Raw genomic sequence first — 15,093 nt, forward strand, 5'->3', positions numbered from 1 at the left:
CGCTTACACATAAACACACACACAAGAGCCAAAAAACACCTACTCAGCAGCAGACAATGGACAATGGTGACCTCTTTTGGCTGGGTGAGACTAATTGTGTTCAGGTGTGGGATTGTGTTTGTTGAAACACTGAACAGCGTCATCTGACAACAACTAAAGAATAACTTCTGCCTTTAAATCAGTCACAGATTCAAAGACAAGAGCAGAAAAAACCACGAAAACAAAACAAATGTTTTGTAGAGTCCGGCTTGATTTCCACTCAACACATACTGTACAGGAAGTGTTGACAGATGCCTCAGAGGAGAGAAGCCTGTGGTAAGAAGAACCTCATTCAGCCAAAACAGCCATTGGTATAGTAAGGACCGTGGGATGTGTCATAAAACACAGAGTCAAGCTATAAATAGACAGCGATAAATCTTTCGGTGTTGAAATGATTCAGTTAGTGTGTGTGTCTGTGGTGAGAGGATGAAAGAGAGAATGTGTATGTGTAACGGCTTGCTTGTGTTGCAAAAGTGCGTACGCGTATATTTATGTCTACGTGTGCAACTGTGTGTGCATCCATATCAATGCCTGACTGAGAGCCAGGCAAGGATAATCTGTAGGATTTTCAGCAGCGCTATAGAACCACGCTAAGGGTTTTATTCCCAAAATGACATCCTGAAAGATAGTGTGTGTGTGTGTGTGGAAAAGATTCAGAGTGTGAAAGATGGATATGAAAGCTCCCATAGTTGCGCAACTGAGCAGGCATTAGGATGTACGACATAACATATTTTTGTTTACGCATGCATGCTGCTGGCCCGCGTGTCCTTTTTGTGTGTGCGTGCAATTCTGCGCTCGACAGTGTATATGAAAGAGATTAGTCCACACGGCAGAGCTGCTTCTCTGATATGGAAACAACTGCGCCTGGCTTTTATCTGCTCTACTTGGGCTTAGATCTAGTAGGCAAGGGGGATGAACACACACTCCCCAAACGGATACACATAGAAACATATGCATGCATGCAAATGTTCAGCCGGAGATATCGCACGTGTATGAGTAAAAAGTATGCATAAGCCAAGGCACGCATACTTTACTTTTTGAAAATTTGTTTGTGCTTTGATGTGATTCTGTGCATAATGGTCTGAAGTGACATATCCATGTCAGTGTTTCTCCCTTCTCTGAAGCATTTCTTTGTGTGTTCTTGTTTGTCTGCATGAATGCTACTCTACACTACAGGTAGCATTCAACTAGTTGTCTCCACTGTATAGATCTAGAGCTGGCTATGTACAGTAGTAAAATGCAGGCAGGCAGGCAGGCAGGCAAGCAGACAGACAAACAGCCTCTATATGGATTAAAGATAAGCTTTAAACCTAAATGATTGTCCCCACAAGGCACAGAGGGATACATGAGGGATAATGTAACAGATTGATTGACTAACTAATCAAATGACCAAATGTAATTGACAGTCTAATCTAAAATACAACCTAATCGACTGACTGACAGGCTGACTAACTACATGATGTTCAGGCTGAAAAGCCTCAGAACTAATAAGCAGGTTTACTGACTAAGACACTGACACAACACGTTTATGGCTTATCTGCAACAACTGCAATACTAGCCAGTGTTTCCTATATCCCTGTAACCAGCTGCAGACTTGACTTCCTTCGTCCACTGATGTCAGAATAATCAGCAGTAGTAGGGAGAGGATCTACAGGGAGAGTTTGGCTGAGGTGAGATTAGGTTTCTTCTCTCTGCCTGGCGCTTATGGAAAGTGAAGCCTGAATTTTGGACAGAGTCTGTATGTACGCACTAAGGGTGTCAAAAACATTGATGGAAGGTTTGACAGCCATCTGAATCAATCTGAATATCTTTGATACACTGAAAGCATGTGCAGTAAGGCATGGAGTTTTGCTATTTTGGTTGCATTCATGACGTGCATGTTAGATGTAGACCATACATATGGTGATCCAACTGCTTTACGCTGCAGTCCAATGTTTTCCTGAAAATATACACCACTTTGTGTCTTGCACTGTTTTGTCTTTTACATACACTCTCATCATCATCAGTAATAATATTCTTGCCGTGTGGCCATGTTTAGAACTGTGTGTTTTGCAAGCAAAAATGTGCTCATAGACTCCTATGTATCTATAGATCCAGTAAAATAATGGCTTTTAAGGTCTTTAGCCACGGTAGCAATGTGGCTCTGGGGCAATGTCCGTGTTTTGGTCCCTCGACTTTGATCCAGACTGAAATTGCTCAGCAACTATTGGATGAATTGCCACGGGATTTTGTACAGAGATTTATGATGTCTAGAGGATCAATCCAATGACTTCGGGGATCATCTGACTTACCCCAAGCGCCACAATAGGGTCAACATTTTAAGTTGACAAATACTTTGGTTTATGACTAAAGATCAGCAAAACTAATGTCTCCACATCTGCCTCAGCTTTTAGAGCTAATAAGCTTGCTAACATGCTAAACTAAGATAGCCCAAATGTTAACACTTATAGTTGCTAAACATCCGAATGCTAGCCTTACCATTGTGAGCATGTTAGCGTGCTGATGTTAGCATATAAAGTAGCTGTAGACACTTTAGTGTTGTTTTCTTATGTCTAGTCTGGTTATGCTCTGTAGCATGTGAATATGAATATGATTTGAGTAGTACTATCTACTAGCAAACAGAAACTCTGGGTGACAGGCACACACATGGGCCGACTGACCCATAAAACAACTAAATGTCTGCCAAGTTGACTGATTGACTGACTGACTGATTAACTTGCCATGTTTTATCCACTGCTTTGCAGCTGCTGTGTCCTGCAGTGAAAAAGACTAGTTGTCCATGACGCCCCAAAGTGCCAAAATGTGCAACTGCGCCAATTCTATGGCCAACCACTGGGAAGAATGGAGGTAGGGAGAGGAGAGGAATGAAAGATAAGAAGCAGCAGCAGGAGAGCCCTGCAGGGGAAAAGGAAGAGGAGGTGATGCAAAGAAGAAAGGAGGGGGACGGCAGGGCTGGTACGGGAGATGAGATGAAGTGAGATAAAACAAATAAAATGGAGAAATTAATACAGAGGCAGGAGGTAAACAAAGAGATGGAGTGACAGAGTGAAAAAGAAATGAAACAGGGAAATACATGTTGACAAGGATGAGATAGTGCATGTTGCAGCCTTCATAGCGTGTATAAGTGTTTTGAATCATAAAGAGATGGGAATTTTCAAATTACCATAGTCTGTCTATTTACTATGAGCTCTGTGTGTTCTTAGTACACCAAAAAAAAAACTCCACTGGTGCTGTCGTGTTTTCATTATTAGCATTTTAAGCCATGCTACTTCAAGCTACTTAAATTAAAATTGGGCTGAAAAGCAATTCTTTAAAAATTATGCATGCTGCCTCTAGAGAATATTACAACAAAAGAAACTTTGAATGTGCTTCATCTGTGATTTCAGAGTAATGGCTTTTACCTCCACTTGCATTGGAGCAAGGACTGCACTGAATTGCTAAATGCTTGCAACTCCTCCCTTTAATATCCTAAAGAACTACAGTTGATTGGACATCTAGGACTTCTAGTTCATGATAAATTGGATACTGTAAGTGTCTTTAAAACTTAAAGTATCACTTTAAGACTGACTAGCAGATGCATCCTCTCTAGATTTAAGTGCTCAAATGTCTGACAAGCTGGCATAGAGCAATTATCGCTCACTCACACACACACACACACACACACACACACACACTCTAAGACCCTGCTGGGCAGAGGAAAGCTGAAGACGATGATGTCATGACATAAACAATAGCTCATTCAGTTTGGCACTGGTGGTCAGGAAGCAAGACCGTGCTTAAAGGACAACATCTGTAGACGGGGGGGGGAGAGAGAAGAGAAAGAGAAGGAGAGCCGACATCTTAAATCCTCGGTTCATCCTAAAACTCGTACTAAGCTGTGCAAGCACCAGGAGAGTCTGAAAACAAATCGCAGCAGTTAGCTGAGCTGATCATGGCGGAGGTCTGTGCATCTATTTGGCATTTCAGTAGGTTTGTAACTGAAACTGTGTGGCGGGGGGGGGGGACAAGCCACTGGGATTGTATACAAGCCAGCCAGCCAGACCTATAGCCATAGTTCACGTTACATGGCTTTTCCCATATGCTTCCTGTTTCCCCCTCCCCCTTCAGTGGCTCTGCCTCTTCCTCAACCCTCTTTAGTGCTATTAAGGTAATTAGATGTAAGAAAGTACTGTCAGCTGCTGCTGTATTCACCACAATTCCTTGGGGGTCTATGCAAATGATGGACAGAGTGGGTGAGTTAGAGATCATAGCATAAAATCTCAGCGTTCTACCTGAGACGAAAAGAGAAGGATACCCCTGCTGTTCAGTTCATTGAAGTGATTCATTACATGGACACCCTGTGTCTTGTTTCCAATACTGCTGTATACATTTCAAGTGTTGATCTGCCATATGCACCCACCACAATAGTCCGAGAAATTTGGTTCCCGTTCAAGGAAGGTTTTTGTCATGCATAAACCTTGTGTAATTTGGCAGCACTGGAGTGTATCTCTCCCTACTGTGCAAGTACACTTTAAGCAAAATGGTTTAAGATAGGAAATGCCCCAGCAACAATGTGCAGGGCTGCTTCATGAACCTTCTGTTTGGTTTTACCAGGCTCTCCGTCACTACCAACAGGGGAAGGAGGTTTCATTTCAAATGCAACAATACTGCTTTAACAGTCCCACCGACTGCATGAAAATGTAAAAGCTCTCCGACTGCATCTTTGAATTTTTTTCAGTACTGCCTTTTTGTTTGCTTTTTGCTGTTTAAGCCTGTTGTGCAAATGTTAAATTCACACTGAAGGGCACAAAGCTATCCAACCATGTACAGTAACAGTTTCCCTTCTCTCCTTTCCCAAAGATATGAGGATTTGGAGCTGAGACTGGTATTTTATGTTGGTTGGTTGGGTAGACTGGTAAAGATTTGCCTGCCAACTGAGTTTACATGTATGGACAAATGACTTCCTTTGGAACCACCAGACTGCCGCATTGAACCCCAACCAACCTCCCTGCCCCCTCTCTGAAGGCCCACAGCTGGGTCTCACTATGCTCACGCCACCTGCTGGTTAAGCCAAGGTCAAAGTATATTACACCAATTATGTGTCAGTATGATATCTACACAAAGCCTCCACTTTCTGGCTGCAACAGGACACACTAGAATCTGTCATTATAATCTAAATATTCATTTAACTTTGTTAAACATGCAAAACGTAAAATAACCTATTTGCTATGGTAGATCAAAGACCCATTCTACATCTAAAGCTGTGTGTACGCCATGTTTCTTCTACATGGACGGTGGAACAGTTGTGTGCCATTGCAGATATATGTATTAGCTGTTACATTCAGTCAGATTTAAAGAATGAAGAATGAAGCACAACCTGAACAACCCAGAAAGAAATAAACATCAGAATCACTATCCTTCTAATATCTGTATATACATCAAAGCTGTATATAGCTGGCCTAAAGGTTAGAGATGTGAGCTTGTGACTGGGAGGTTGTTGGTTCAATCCCCAGACCTATAGGATCAAATCTGGGTTGGGAAAGTGCAAGAGCAGCGCTGGAGACTGTGGTTGTACTGGGCAGCTTCCAGGTATGAATGTGGAACTGTGTGAATGTGATCAGGGCATTCCTGCAAAAGAGAGGCTGCCTCTCAGTGAACCTTCCCTGAATAAATAAAGGTAAAAAAACAGGCTCTAGTTAAAAATTGGTTATATTTGTATATTGTTGGAGTTAAACTTTATAGCCCCTATGCGTAGGATTTAAAGAATACTGACTTTGGGGACTGCTAGTGATAACATCAAAAAGGACACCGTGTCAGACAACAATGTACTTTGATAACACCCCCTCTCTCAACGACAGACCCCACCTGGAAATACAGAATAAAGAGCTGAAATAAAAAAGCTTCAACAATTTTCACCAGAATTGTCTAATTTATCTTCAGACAAAACATGTTCCCTCCGTAATGAGTTTGCCTGCCTTTACATACATACATACATACATACATACATACATAACTAAAGATAGGTGCTTAAATAACCTAAATCTGGCCTCCTTACCTGACAGAGCTGATCATGGCTCCACAACCTTCCACGGCTCCCCGGGAGTCTGTGTGGTATCCGTTAGGGATGGCCCAGCGTCCGTGCTGGCTCAGCACAAACTCAGACCTGCTCCCCGGTATGGTGGTCCTCAGCGGGCTTCCTTCTACTCCAGCCACAGCGCCAGCTCCACGGAGAGCGCTCTCCCCGGCCTCTGGTCCAGCCTCAGCTCCTTCTTGCTCCTGCACCGTTTCCAGCTCCAGCTCCAGGGGTTCGGGGCCCTGTAACAGCGCCCTCTGTTGGATGAGCGGCGTCAGTGGCGCCTCGAAGCTGACGCAGCTGTCCGTCTCATCTGTGAGTGACAGCACGTCCAGAGAGTCCAGGCTGCTGTAGCAGGTCCCGCCCCTCAGCAGGGCAGACTCTACGATGCGCTCAAACGTGGAGCTGAAGCCGTCTTTGTTGTCAACCCTACCCTTCTCCCTCTCCTCCTCCTCCTCCTCCTCATCATCATCTTCCTCCTCCTGAGCGTCGACCTGCTCAACAATCTGCTCAAACGCTGAGCTGAAACTGTCCTGGTTTTCTCTCCCGTCTCCCTCTTTCTGGACCTCTTCCTCCTCTTCCTCCACCTCTGTGTCAGCCTGTTCTACAGTCGACTCAAAGTTAGAGCTGAAAGTGTCCAAGTGTGTGGGAGTCCCCCCCTCGTCTCCTCCCTCGTCCTCCTCGCCCGCTTCATCCTCGTCTTCGTTCCCACCTATGCCATTTGCCAGTCTGCTTCAACGTGGAGAAAGAAAAGGAAAGTGTGAAATTATCTTTAGCATATGACTAAAACATACGGCAGTTTCTTTGTTGAGATTGGCACACATCATTCATATTCATTGCTGAAATCATTCTTCATTCAGGAGAAGCACGCACAATGGGCAAATATTTCAGCTTGAATAGCCACACTGACAATTCAAGATTAAAGATGAAAAAGCTCTGTCCAATTTGCTACTTTGTGAATAGCTGGAAGCTCATCTCCCCTGGTCTGTCAAACCTCCACTATATCAACCCTTTTATTTGTGAGAATATGAACCTATTGTAGTGCTCTGTGCTTGCTGCTGATGGAGAGAAATACCTTGTTAAATTGGTTTCGTCAAAGCTTGAAACAGCTTTATTTACATATATAATAGCTGTATTTTTGTATTTGTGTGTTAATGTATGGCTGTGCATTTCATAAAACCACCAATTTGCCATTTGCCTATTTAATATTATGCATTTAATTTCATCTAGATTCTTCTCAAAGCTCACACTAATTAACAGCTATGTCTTTGCCACATTTTGAACTGTTCACAGACTGCCCTTCACTATCTTTGTAGGTTTAAAATTGGTTTACTGAGTCTTCCAGCTCTTTGAAAATCACACTATTTTACTTCCGTGTTTATTTTCTTTCAGCCTGTTCATTTTGTAAAATGAAAATTAGGCTAATTATGTACCAGAGAGCAATACTGAGAAAACCATTTGCCATTTAAAAACTTCAGTTGGCCCAACCAAAAAGGTCTTAGGTAAGTAAGCAATGCTTAGTAAGCATTAAGGAAGCTGTGTGTGTGTGTGTGTGTGTGTGTGTGTGTGTGTGTGTGTGTGTGTGTGTGTGTGTGTGATTTCTTGTTTAACTATATTAGTGGGGTCCAAAAAACAGGAGTCCAGTATACATGTGGTGTCCCGACAGTTTTGTGGGGCCAAAATGCTGGACCCCAAAACTTTAAAGGGCAGTTTGAGGGTTAAGACTTGGTTTTAGGATTAGGGATAGAATTAGGTTATGGTTAGGGTGAGGGTAAGAGGTTAAGGTTAGGCATTTAGTTGTGATGGTTAAGGTAAGGGGCTAGGGAATGCATTATGTCAAAGACGGGTCCCAACAAAGTCCCACAAACCTGTGTGTGTGTGTGTTTTAACTCATGGGATACTTGTGCATGAATGTACAGATTCTCATGCCAATACATAATAAAACAAGAAAGGGTGAAAGTTTAATTGTATATCATATTTTGACACCTAAAGGTCCAAAGATGTAGTCACAAGATTTCCCCAGCCCAACAGCGATATAGAGTATATCTTGACAGAGCACAACAGTGAAGATGATAGTGAACTAACCGCCCAGCTTGTTGAGGGTGAGTTGCCTCCTCCTCTGTAGCCGGTTGCATCTCTTCATTTTCCTTCCCCTCCTCTTCTTCTTTCATCCCCTCCACCTCATGTGTTGCCTTGGCCCCCGTTGAGCTTACCTCCACATTTATACATCCTTCCGCTCTTGTCCTTTCCCTCTCTCCTTCCGCCCCTTCGTCTGTCTGTTGAATCTCATCACCAGTGCCGTCCACCCTCTCCTCTTTTAACTCAGCCTCTCCTCCCTCATCCTTTACTTCCTCTCTCCCCTCTCCTTCCCTATGTGTCTCCCCCTGTGCCTCCTCCTCTCCCTCTTTGATCTCTTCTTGTTGTTTCGCCTCCTCTAGCTCGTCCTTCGCCCCGGCCCCCAGCCTGTCCTGCTCTGCCTGGCTGTGTGTCTCCGTGGTGGCTGTATTGGGCTCCACTGGGCTCTCTGGTGGGGTGGGAGAGGGCAGAGCCTGCCCCTCCTGGGTCATGGTGCTCTTCACTGAAGGGGGGCGGCTGTCTACTCCAGCCAGAGATGAGGACCAGAACTTCAGATCAGCAACCAGGGAGGACCCTCTGCAGAGAAAAGAAACAGAGAAACAGGAGAGAGGGAGGGAAAATCAGCATGACATGAAGACAAAGTACCAAGTAAAAATGAGGAGGAGAAGCAGTGTTATAACTATAATAACTATGGCAGATACTGATAGTCATTTGATTATTTCTAGTCTTAGGCCACGTCCACACGTACCAAAATGATCTCCCCCGTCTTCCCTGGCATCGTTCCATGCGTCCAAATTGAACCATTTGTATATGACTCAACCCGCTACTTCATATTCCAGGCCTATAGGTGCCGCTGTTTCTTCTACAGAAATTCACCAAAAACGAAGAAGAGGCGGAGCATGCGCCTAAAGCTTGCGCGCTGTATACAAACAGACAGTAGAAGAAGAAACCAAACACAAGAAGAAGCCTTTTTTGCTCAGCGTGGTGGCACCAAGGGGGTAAGCTTCACTTCAGAACGCGAACCTCCGATGGCGCCATTTTGTTGCTACGAAGAGATCACCTCTTGTTAGCATTACACTGACCGTCATTTTTTTTTTACGTCACTTGACTGCGAATAACTTTACATCTGAAGCATTTAAAGACTCTATTTGTCCATTGTTTATTTCTAAAGAAACACGACAATGTATAAAAGGCTCCATTACCTTGTACCTCACGTTATAGCTCCGTAGCAGACGTTTTTGTAAAAATAAGCTAACGATTGTGTTATAACCAAGTGACTTACTGTCACACAGTAGAGGAATTACCGTATAGTACAGGAGAAGCTCGCAGGCAGTTTCAACTTACATTAGCTGTTTAGGTTTAATTACTAATGTTAACTAGCATTTTAGTTAGCAATAATTAGCCTGTGTCTATGTTATCTCCTTAATATACCTACACTCTCCGTTTCTGTAAGATTGGAAATGATTGAGATTTCTCTTGGCACAGCTACCAGAAGACTTACAACTTTTAGACAGGTTGCTCACGTCACATCTACGTCGTCTCTCTCAGTTGGAGGCTGCTCAGTAAAGCAAGAGATCACCGGAAAAGTGCTTCTAATAGCCTTCACTGGTCTCCGTCCAGGGTCTATTGGTCCATTATATACTGTCTATGGGTGGCACAGGAGCAGAATATTTTGCCCTAGTAACCCTAATAGAGAGCTGAAGTCCCGCCCCTTCAGGTGGACCTCATGGGACCTTAACTCGGAAAAAATATGAACGGTAGTGAACGGGGAGAGGCAAATTATTTTTTGGTCCCGTTTGAATTTAGCCATGGATTACAAATACGGAGTGTCTATTTGCACCCCCGGTACGAATAGCTTCGGCCACACAGCTGAGCTATTTACACCCTGTGATGTAACAACAAAAAAACGTTGCTCGCGTGCACCGAAATCATGGCGGACATTCATCTTCCATGAGCGCAAAAACTGGCATATTAGGGAAGTTTTGTCTCTAAAGTTTATAACAATTGAATTTCTAGCTGAAAATGGATACTACAGTTGCGCTTTCTGTCTTCAGTGAAAGCATACAACCGTTGGTTTGTTAGTTAGTACCTATTTTTTTGTATACAGTATGGTTACCTAGCAACCGAGGCTTGAGGAAAGCAAGTGGTTAACAGTTGTTCAACATTCTGAAAGAACTGCTAGGTGAGTGATTAGTACGCTTACCTTTGGTATGGGAGTTTGGAGTTCAACTCCCCTGTGTGGTGATCTTATTTTTTTAAATTTGGATTGGATAATTTGCATGCAATTGCACAAGTCAAGACCCGCGAACGCAATTTATTTATTTTTTTGCAGGGTGGTAGGGGAAGACTCATGAATATGCCTGCTCTGGTTGGGTTGGTTAGGTTTAGGCAAGAGGAGTGGGATTGGTTAGGGTAAGAATGTCAGGGCGACAATATTCCAAAAAGGTGTAATACATGAGTAGTATGGATAACTGTGTGTAAATATATGCCAAGGTACTGTAAATGCACAGGGGTGCAAATAGCATACACTTCTAATTGTACCAGGGGTGCAAATAGCATACATTGCTAATTGTACCAGGGGTGCAAATAGCCTCACCCTTACAAATATGATGTTCGTCAATTTAAAAGATAATTTTTCAACCGAATAAAGTCTCAGTTAGCTGTAGGTTTGTCGTATGACCACTTAGTTTAGTGGACTACATCTCCCGTCTCACACAATCTACCTCACCTAGCTTGATGCTCAACTTGCTCGCTAGCTAGCTAGCTAGCTAGATAGCTTAGCTCTGTTCCCCAACACATGTAACGTTATCTTAACTGCTGTGTTTTATCCAGTCAAGTGTTTTCAGCAGAGAAGCAAATGAACAAGCGAGATCCTCTGCTCATTAGAGTAACGTTACATCCCCGGTACGATACACACAGACATCGTAGCTTCAGCAAGACGTCATCCATGAAGTGTGTAGTCTTTCTAATTACGTATTTTCACAATCTTATACTTCAACAGTTTAACAATAAACTGAGACTTTCTTCGGTTGAAAAATAATGTTTTAAATTGACAAACATCATATTTGTAATCCATGGCTCAATTCAAATGGTATAAAATATTCAAATAATTATTATCTCTCCATTGACTCTCGTTCATATTTTTTCCGAATGAAGGTCCCATGGACCGGAAGTAGAAGGGCGGGACTTCGGCTCTCTATAGGCTCAATATCTTCTCCAGCAAGAACACAAGCATGTAGTCGGCCATTGTTGTTGTTATGAGACGTCGTGATAAGAGGTCGAAGGCTAGAGGTCGAGGTGTGTGGCGATGACATCATAGATACCTAAGTACGCGGCTTCGCCGTCCAAACAAAGCCGCAAGGGCGGCGTTTTCGAATGGCTTTTGGTCTTCAGGCAGTTTCCGTGTGGATGGCCCCTCAATTACAAGTCTCAGAGATCATGAGAGAACAGTTGTGTATATGTGTGTTGCAGTGTGTGGGTGCGTGTGTGTGTGTGTGTGTGTATGTGTTAAAGAGAGAGAGCGAGAGATGCATATGTTAGGAACACTTTGTCTTCTGCACCAGATGATGCCAAAACAGCTCTTTAAAAAAAAAAAAAAAAAAGAGGGCAGGAAAAGGTAGATAGAGTAGAAAGCAGAGGAATACAGACAGCCAGCCAGGGAGGCAGGCACAGAGAGAGATTTGTTTAATACAGCTCAACTGAATCCTGTCAGAATGATCCTGCCAGCTCATCCTCTCTCTGTCTCTCTGAGATTTCACAGTTGAATAACTAACTACCCTGTTTCCATCCCTGCTGTGAGTGTCTGTGCTTTGTGTAAATGCATGATAGTAACCTGAGATTTAAACATGTATTCTAATAGTCTACTGTTACTCTCACTTGCACTGTGGTATGAGCAGCTGAGACCCCTGTTAGCAGGTCTTCCTCTATCCTTACACAGGCTCACAGGTAAATGCTAATGAGCAGCTCTTAATTACTGCAGAGTGCTTGTAATGTTTAAATTAAGGCAGGCTGATATATTATTCTTTTTATGGAAAATTTGATTTCTTTTAAGTATAAAAAAAATGAAATTAATCCTTTTTTTTTACACAATCTGATGAATTGTGTGAAGAATGCAATCAGTGCTGAAACGATGAGCCAATTAAATCGACAAAGAAAATCGATCACCCCAACAATTTTGATAAATCGATGAATTGAAAGTATCATTGAATGTGTCATTGAATCACACAATCTTCAATGTCAAGAATGAGCTCTCAATCGCATCTTTTAAAGTCAACGTGGATGAAAAGTCCGTACACTGCTCAGAACTGAGCAAACTTATCTGCAGAGGAGGCATGTGTGATGTGATTGAAAGCTCCAAAACAGCCATTAATCTAATGGGGAGATTATTTTTTATACGGATTCTGAGACAGGCAGTCCTTAGCCACTTTAGATCTCTGCTCTGCTGAATCATCTGTAGCAGGGGACTGACAGCACAACCGCAGTAAAATTTTTACTGGCATTTGAAGCTGCTCTGATGGCATGCAGATGCAGGTGAGGACCTGGTTAGGCTGAAATGATCACACTGAACCCTGCCAACAAAACTCTGTGGATTCTCAGAGGAAATTTCTAGGATTTCTGCTTAATTTTGATCAAACGGTGTAGGAAAAACGGGATCATGATAGAGAGGAAAGATTTGTGGCAGGCTAGGATGTGAGCCAAATTTGTTTCTATGATGTTGCAAGTGCTTTGGCTTAGCCCCTAAGCACGAGGACACCACAGGCCCACTAAATGTTTCATCACAGCTGCAAAAAGCACGGGGCAAATTATGCAGAAACCAAGAAAGTCGTGCAAATTGCTCCCTTATTTCATGCATTTCTCCTAATTACAATAGACCTTTCCTTTTTTTTAGGACTAAATGTCGTCACCCAAATGCAATGGTAGTATTCAGCTCTCAGTCTCAATTCTAGTGGCAAATGTTATTGTTGGAGCACGCAGAGCCACGATGAAGCCAAGAAACACCTTGGCTTTACGCAATCATCCTCTTCGTCACATTACAGTTTGAATAAGTAAAAAGACTTCTGTCACTCTGAGTATTAGCAGAGAATAAGCAGTGTAAAAATACAGTATAGCAGCAGCAAAAAAAAAAACGAGCACACTGTGTTTCAGCTAACGTCTTCTAATCCTTTTCACTCTGACTGATTTTGAAACTGTGATGATGTCAAAGGACACTCTGACTGATCCCCCAACAATTTTTCTGTGCATACGCAATCAGTGGCCGGCCTACTCATTCTTTTTTTTTTATTGAGCGAAAGAGCATGGGAATCTTTTGCATTATTTATTAGTGACCAGGCAGTTTGCCTCAGTGTATTCCATCTGGAGACGCATCAATCACATGACACTTATGACACACTAAGAAACATAAAATAAATCTGAAAGGTTTTCATGACTTAATCGTTCATGGATCAGTATGTGCCTTCCTTCTTTACCAATCAGTGATCAGTATGAACAAAAATTATCCTCGACGCAAGCACTGAACATTTGAAAATGTCCAGTCTATGGGAGCTCATATCCACACACATGAAGTTAGCATAAGCAAAGAAGCATAATTTGCATCCATTCATGCGATTACACAAAGCATGTATTAACACACAGTCAAATACACACACACACACACAAACAAAACAGTGACACATCTCCATAAATGGTAACAGTGAACAGTTATGAAACCAGACACGGAAAGTGGGAACTCTCGCTTTCTCGCTGTCTCCAGTGTCCTGTTTTTCTCCCACTCTTTCTTCTCCATCTGTTCTACATTATGTTTTCTGCTATCTCACAGTCTACCTCCGCTCTATTTCCTCTGTCTCAGTCTCTCATTTTGCAGTAATTGAGGTAAATGGGTCTTAGAAAAAGAAGACAGTGGAAGGGAGCAGCACTATAAATACCGCTGCTGAGGAAGAGAAGATGTGCTCAGATACCCTGCATAGATGGATGAAGAAGAAAAAACAAAACAGCCAATGATAGAGAAACGGTGTGTTTGGGCCATTCCAATTCCTAAAATGCATCTCGAGAAGCAAGCAGGCTCGCTGGAGGAGCTATAATCGAGGATACAACGGTGTATCCTCTGCGGAAGTTTTTCCCTGTGGCATTTAAAAAAAAGAGGCGTGACAGAGTGTCCAGAAATGTCCATGCGGGTCTCTAAATCGGAGAAACTAATTCATTTAGGTGGATGGAGGATAGAGGATTATAAACCTACAATCTGATTTGTATGTAGAGCCGATCACGCATCACTAATAGATAGTGTCTGTGTGTATATGTATAGATCTTTTCATACAACCATTTGTAGTGCTTTACACAATAAAATAAACTCTATAAAGGCTATAGCTTACTACTGTGTGTGTGTGCATGTGTTAAAAACAAAATACACCTGTACATTCTTGTCACATGATGCCAGGTTGTGAATTGAGTTGTCATGAACACTGTTCTGCTCACCTGACAGAGATCATAAAATACAGTGTATGACAAATCAATGGACAGCTGATGCAGTTGTGCTGAACGTCATATTTAACTGACGTCACTTTGAATGACAGCTCCGAGCATGCATGTCTCATTTTGTTAAATGCCTCGACTCCTCCACTCCAATCTCCTGTGGGTCAGGTCTAAGACACGAGGAGAAAAAGGCAAGGAGAGGAATAACTGGGAATTGGGAAAAGCTGTGTGTGTGTGTGTGTGTGTGTGTCAGTCAGTCTTTGTGTCTCTATGTATACAATGTCTATCAGGAGAGACTTATTGCATTCCACTTTTGTCAGCAGAATAATGGAGCTCTTAAACCTTATCAATTTCCTTTTAATTGCGATCGGACCATCTGCCAATCACGTGAAGAACACACAAACACACATCTGACCACGTGCCCATCCAGACATATGAACTACCAATCCAGTGAGGATGAT

General features: G+C 42.7%; 1 protein-coding gene across 4 annotated transcripts in view; it reads right to left on the minus strand.

Annotated features, from left to right (window-relative positions):
- Nucleotides 1-15,093, minus strand: part of psd2 (pleckstrin and Sec7 domain containing 2) — a 58,970-nt gene that overhangs the window by 22,537 nt on the left and 21,340 nt on the right. For 2 of the 4 annotated variants that reach the window (XM_028589064.1, XM_028589065.1), the window contains 2 exons: nt 8,177-8,743; nt 6,074-6,823 (listed from right to left, as the gene is read on the minus strand). In XM_028589064.1, the coding sequence (XP_028444865.1) occupies nt 6,074-6,823; nt 8,177-8,658 (1,232 nt within the window). In that variant the 5' untranslated portion in view covers nt 8,659-8,743. Of the gene's footprint in view, nt 1-6,073; nt 6,824-8,176; nt 8,744-9,668; nt 9,709-15,093 lie in introns of those variants that run through there. The other 2 variants (XM_028589066.1, XM_028589067.1) reach the window with 2 other exon arrangements.

The sequence above is a fragment of the Perca flavescens genome, chromosome 10, assembly GCF_004354835.1.
Source record: "Perca flavescens isolate YP-PL-M2 chromosome 10, PFLA_1.0, whole genome shotgun sequence".
Lineage (NCBI taxonomy): Eukaryota > Metazoa > Chordata > Actinopteri > Perciformes > Percidae > Perca > Perca flavescens.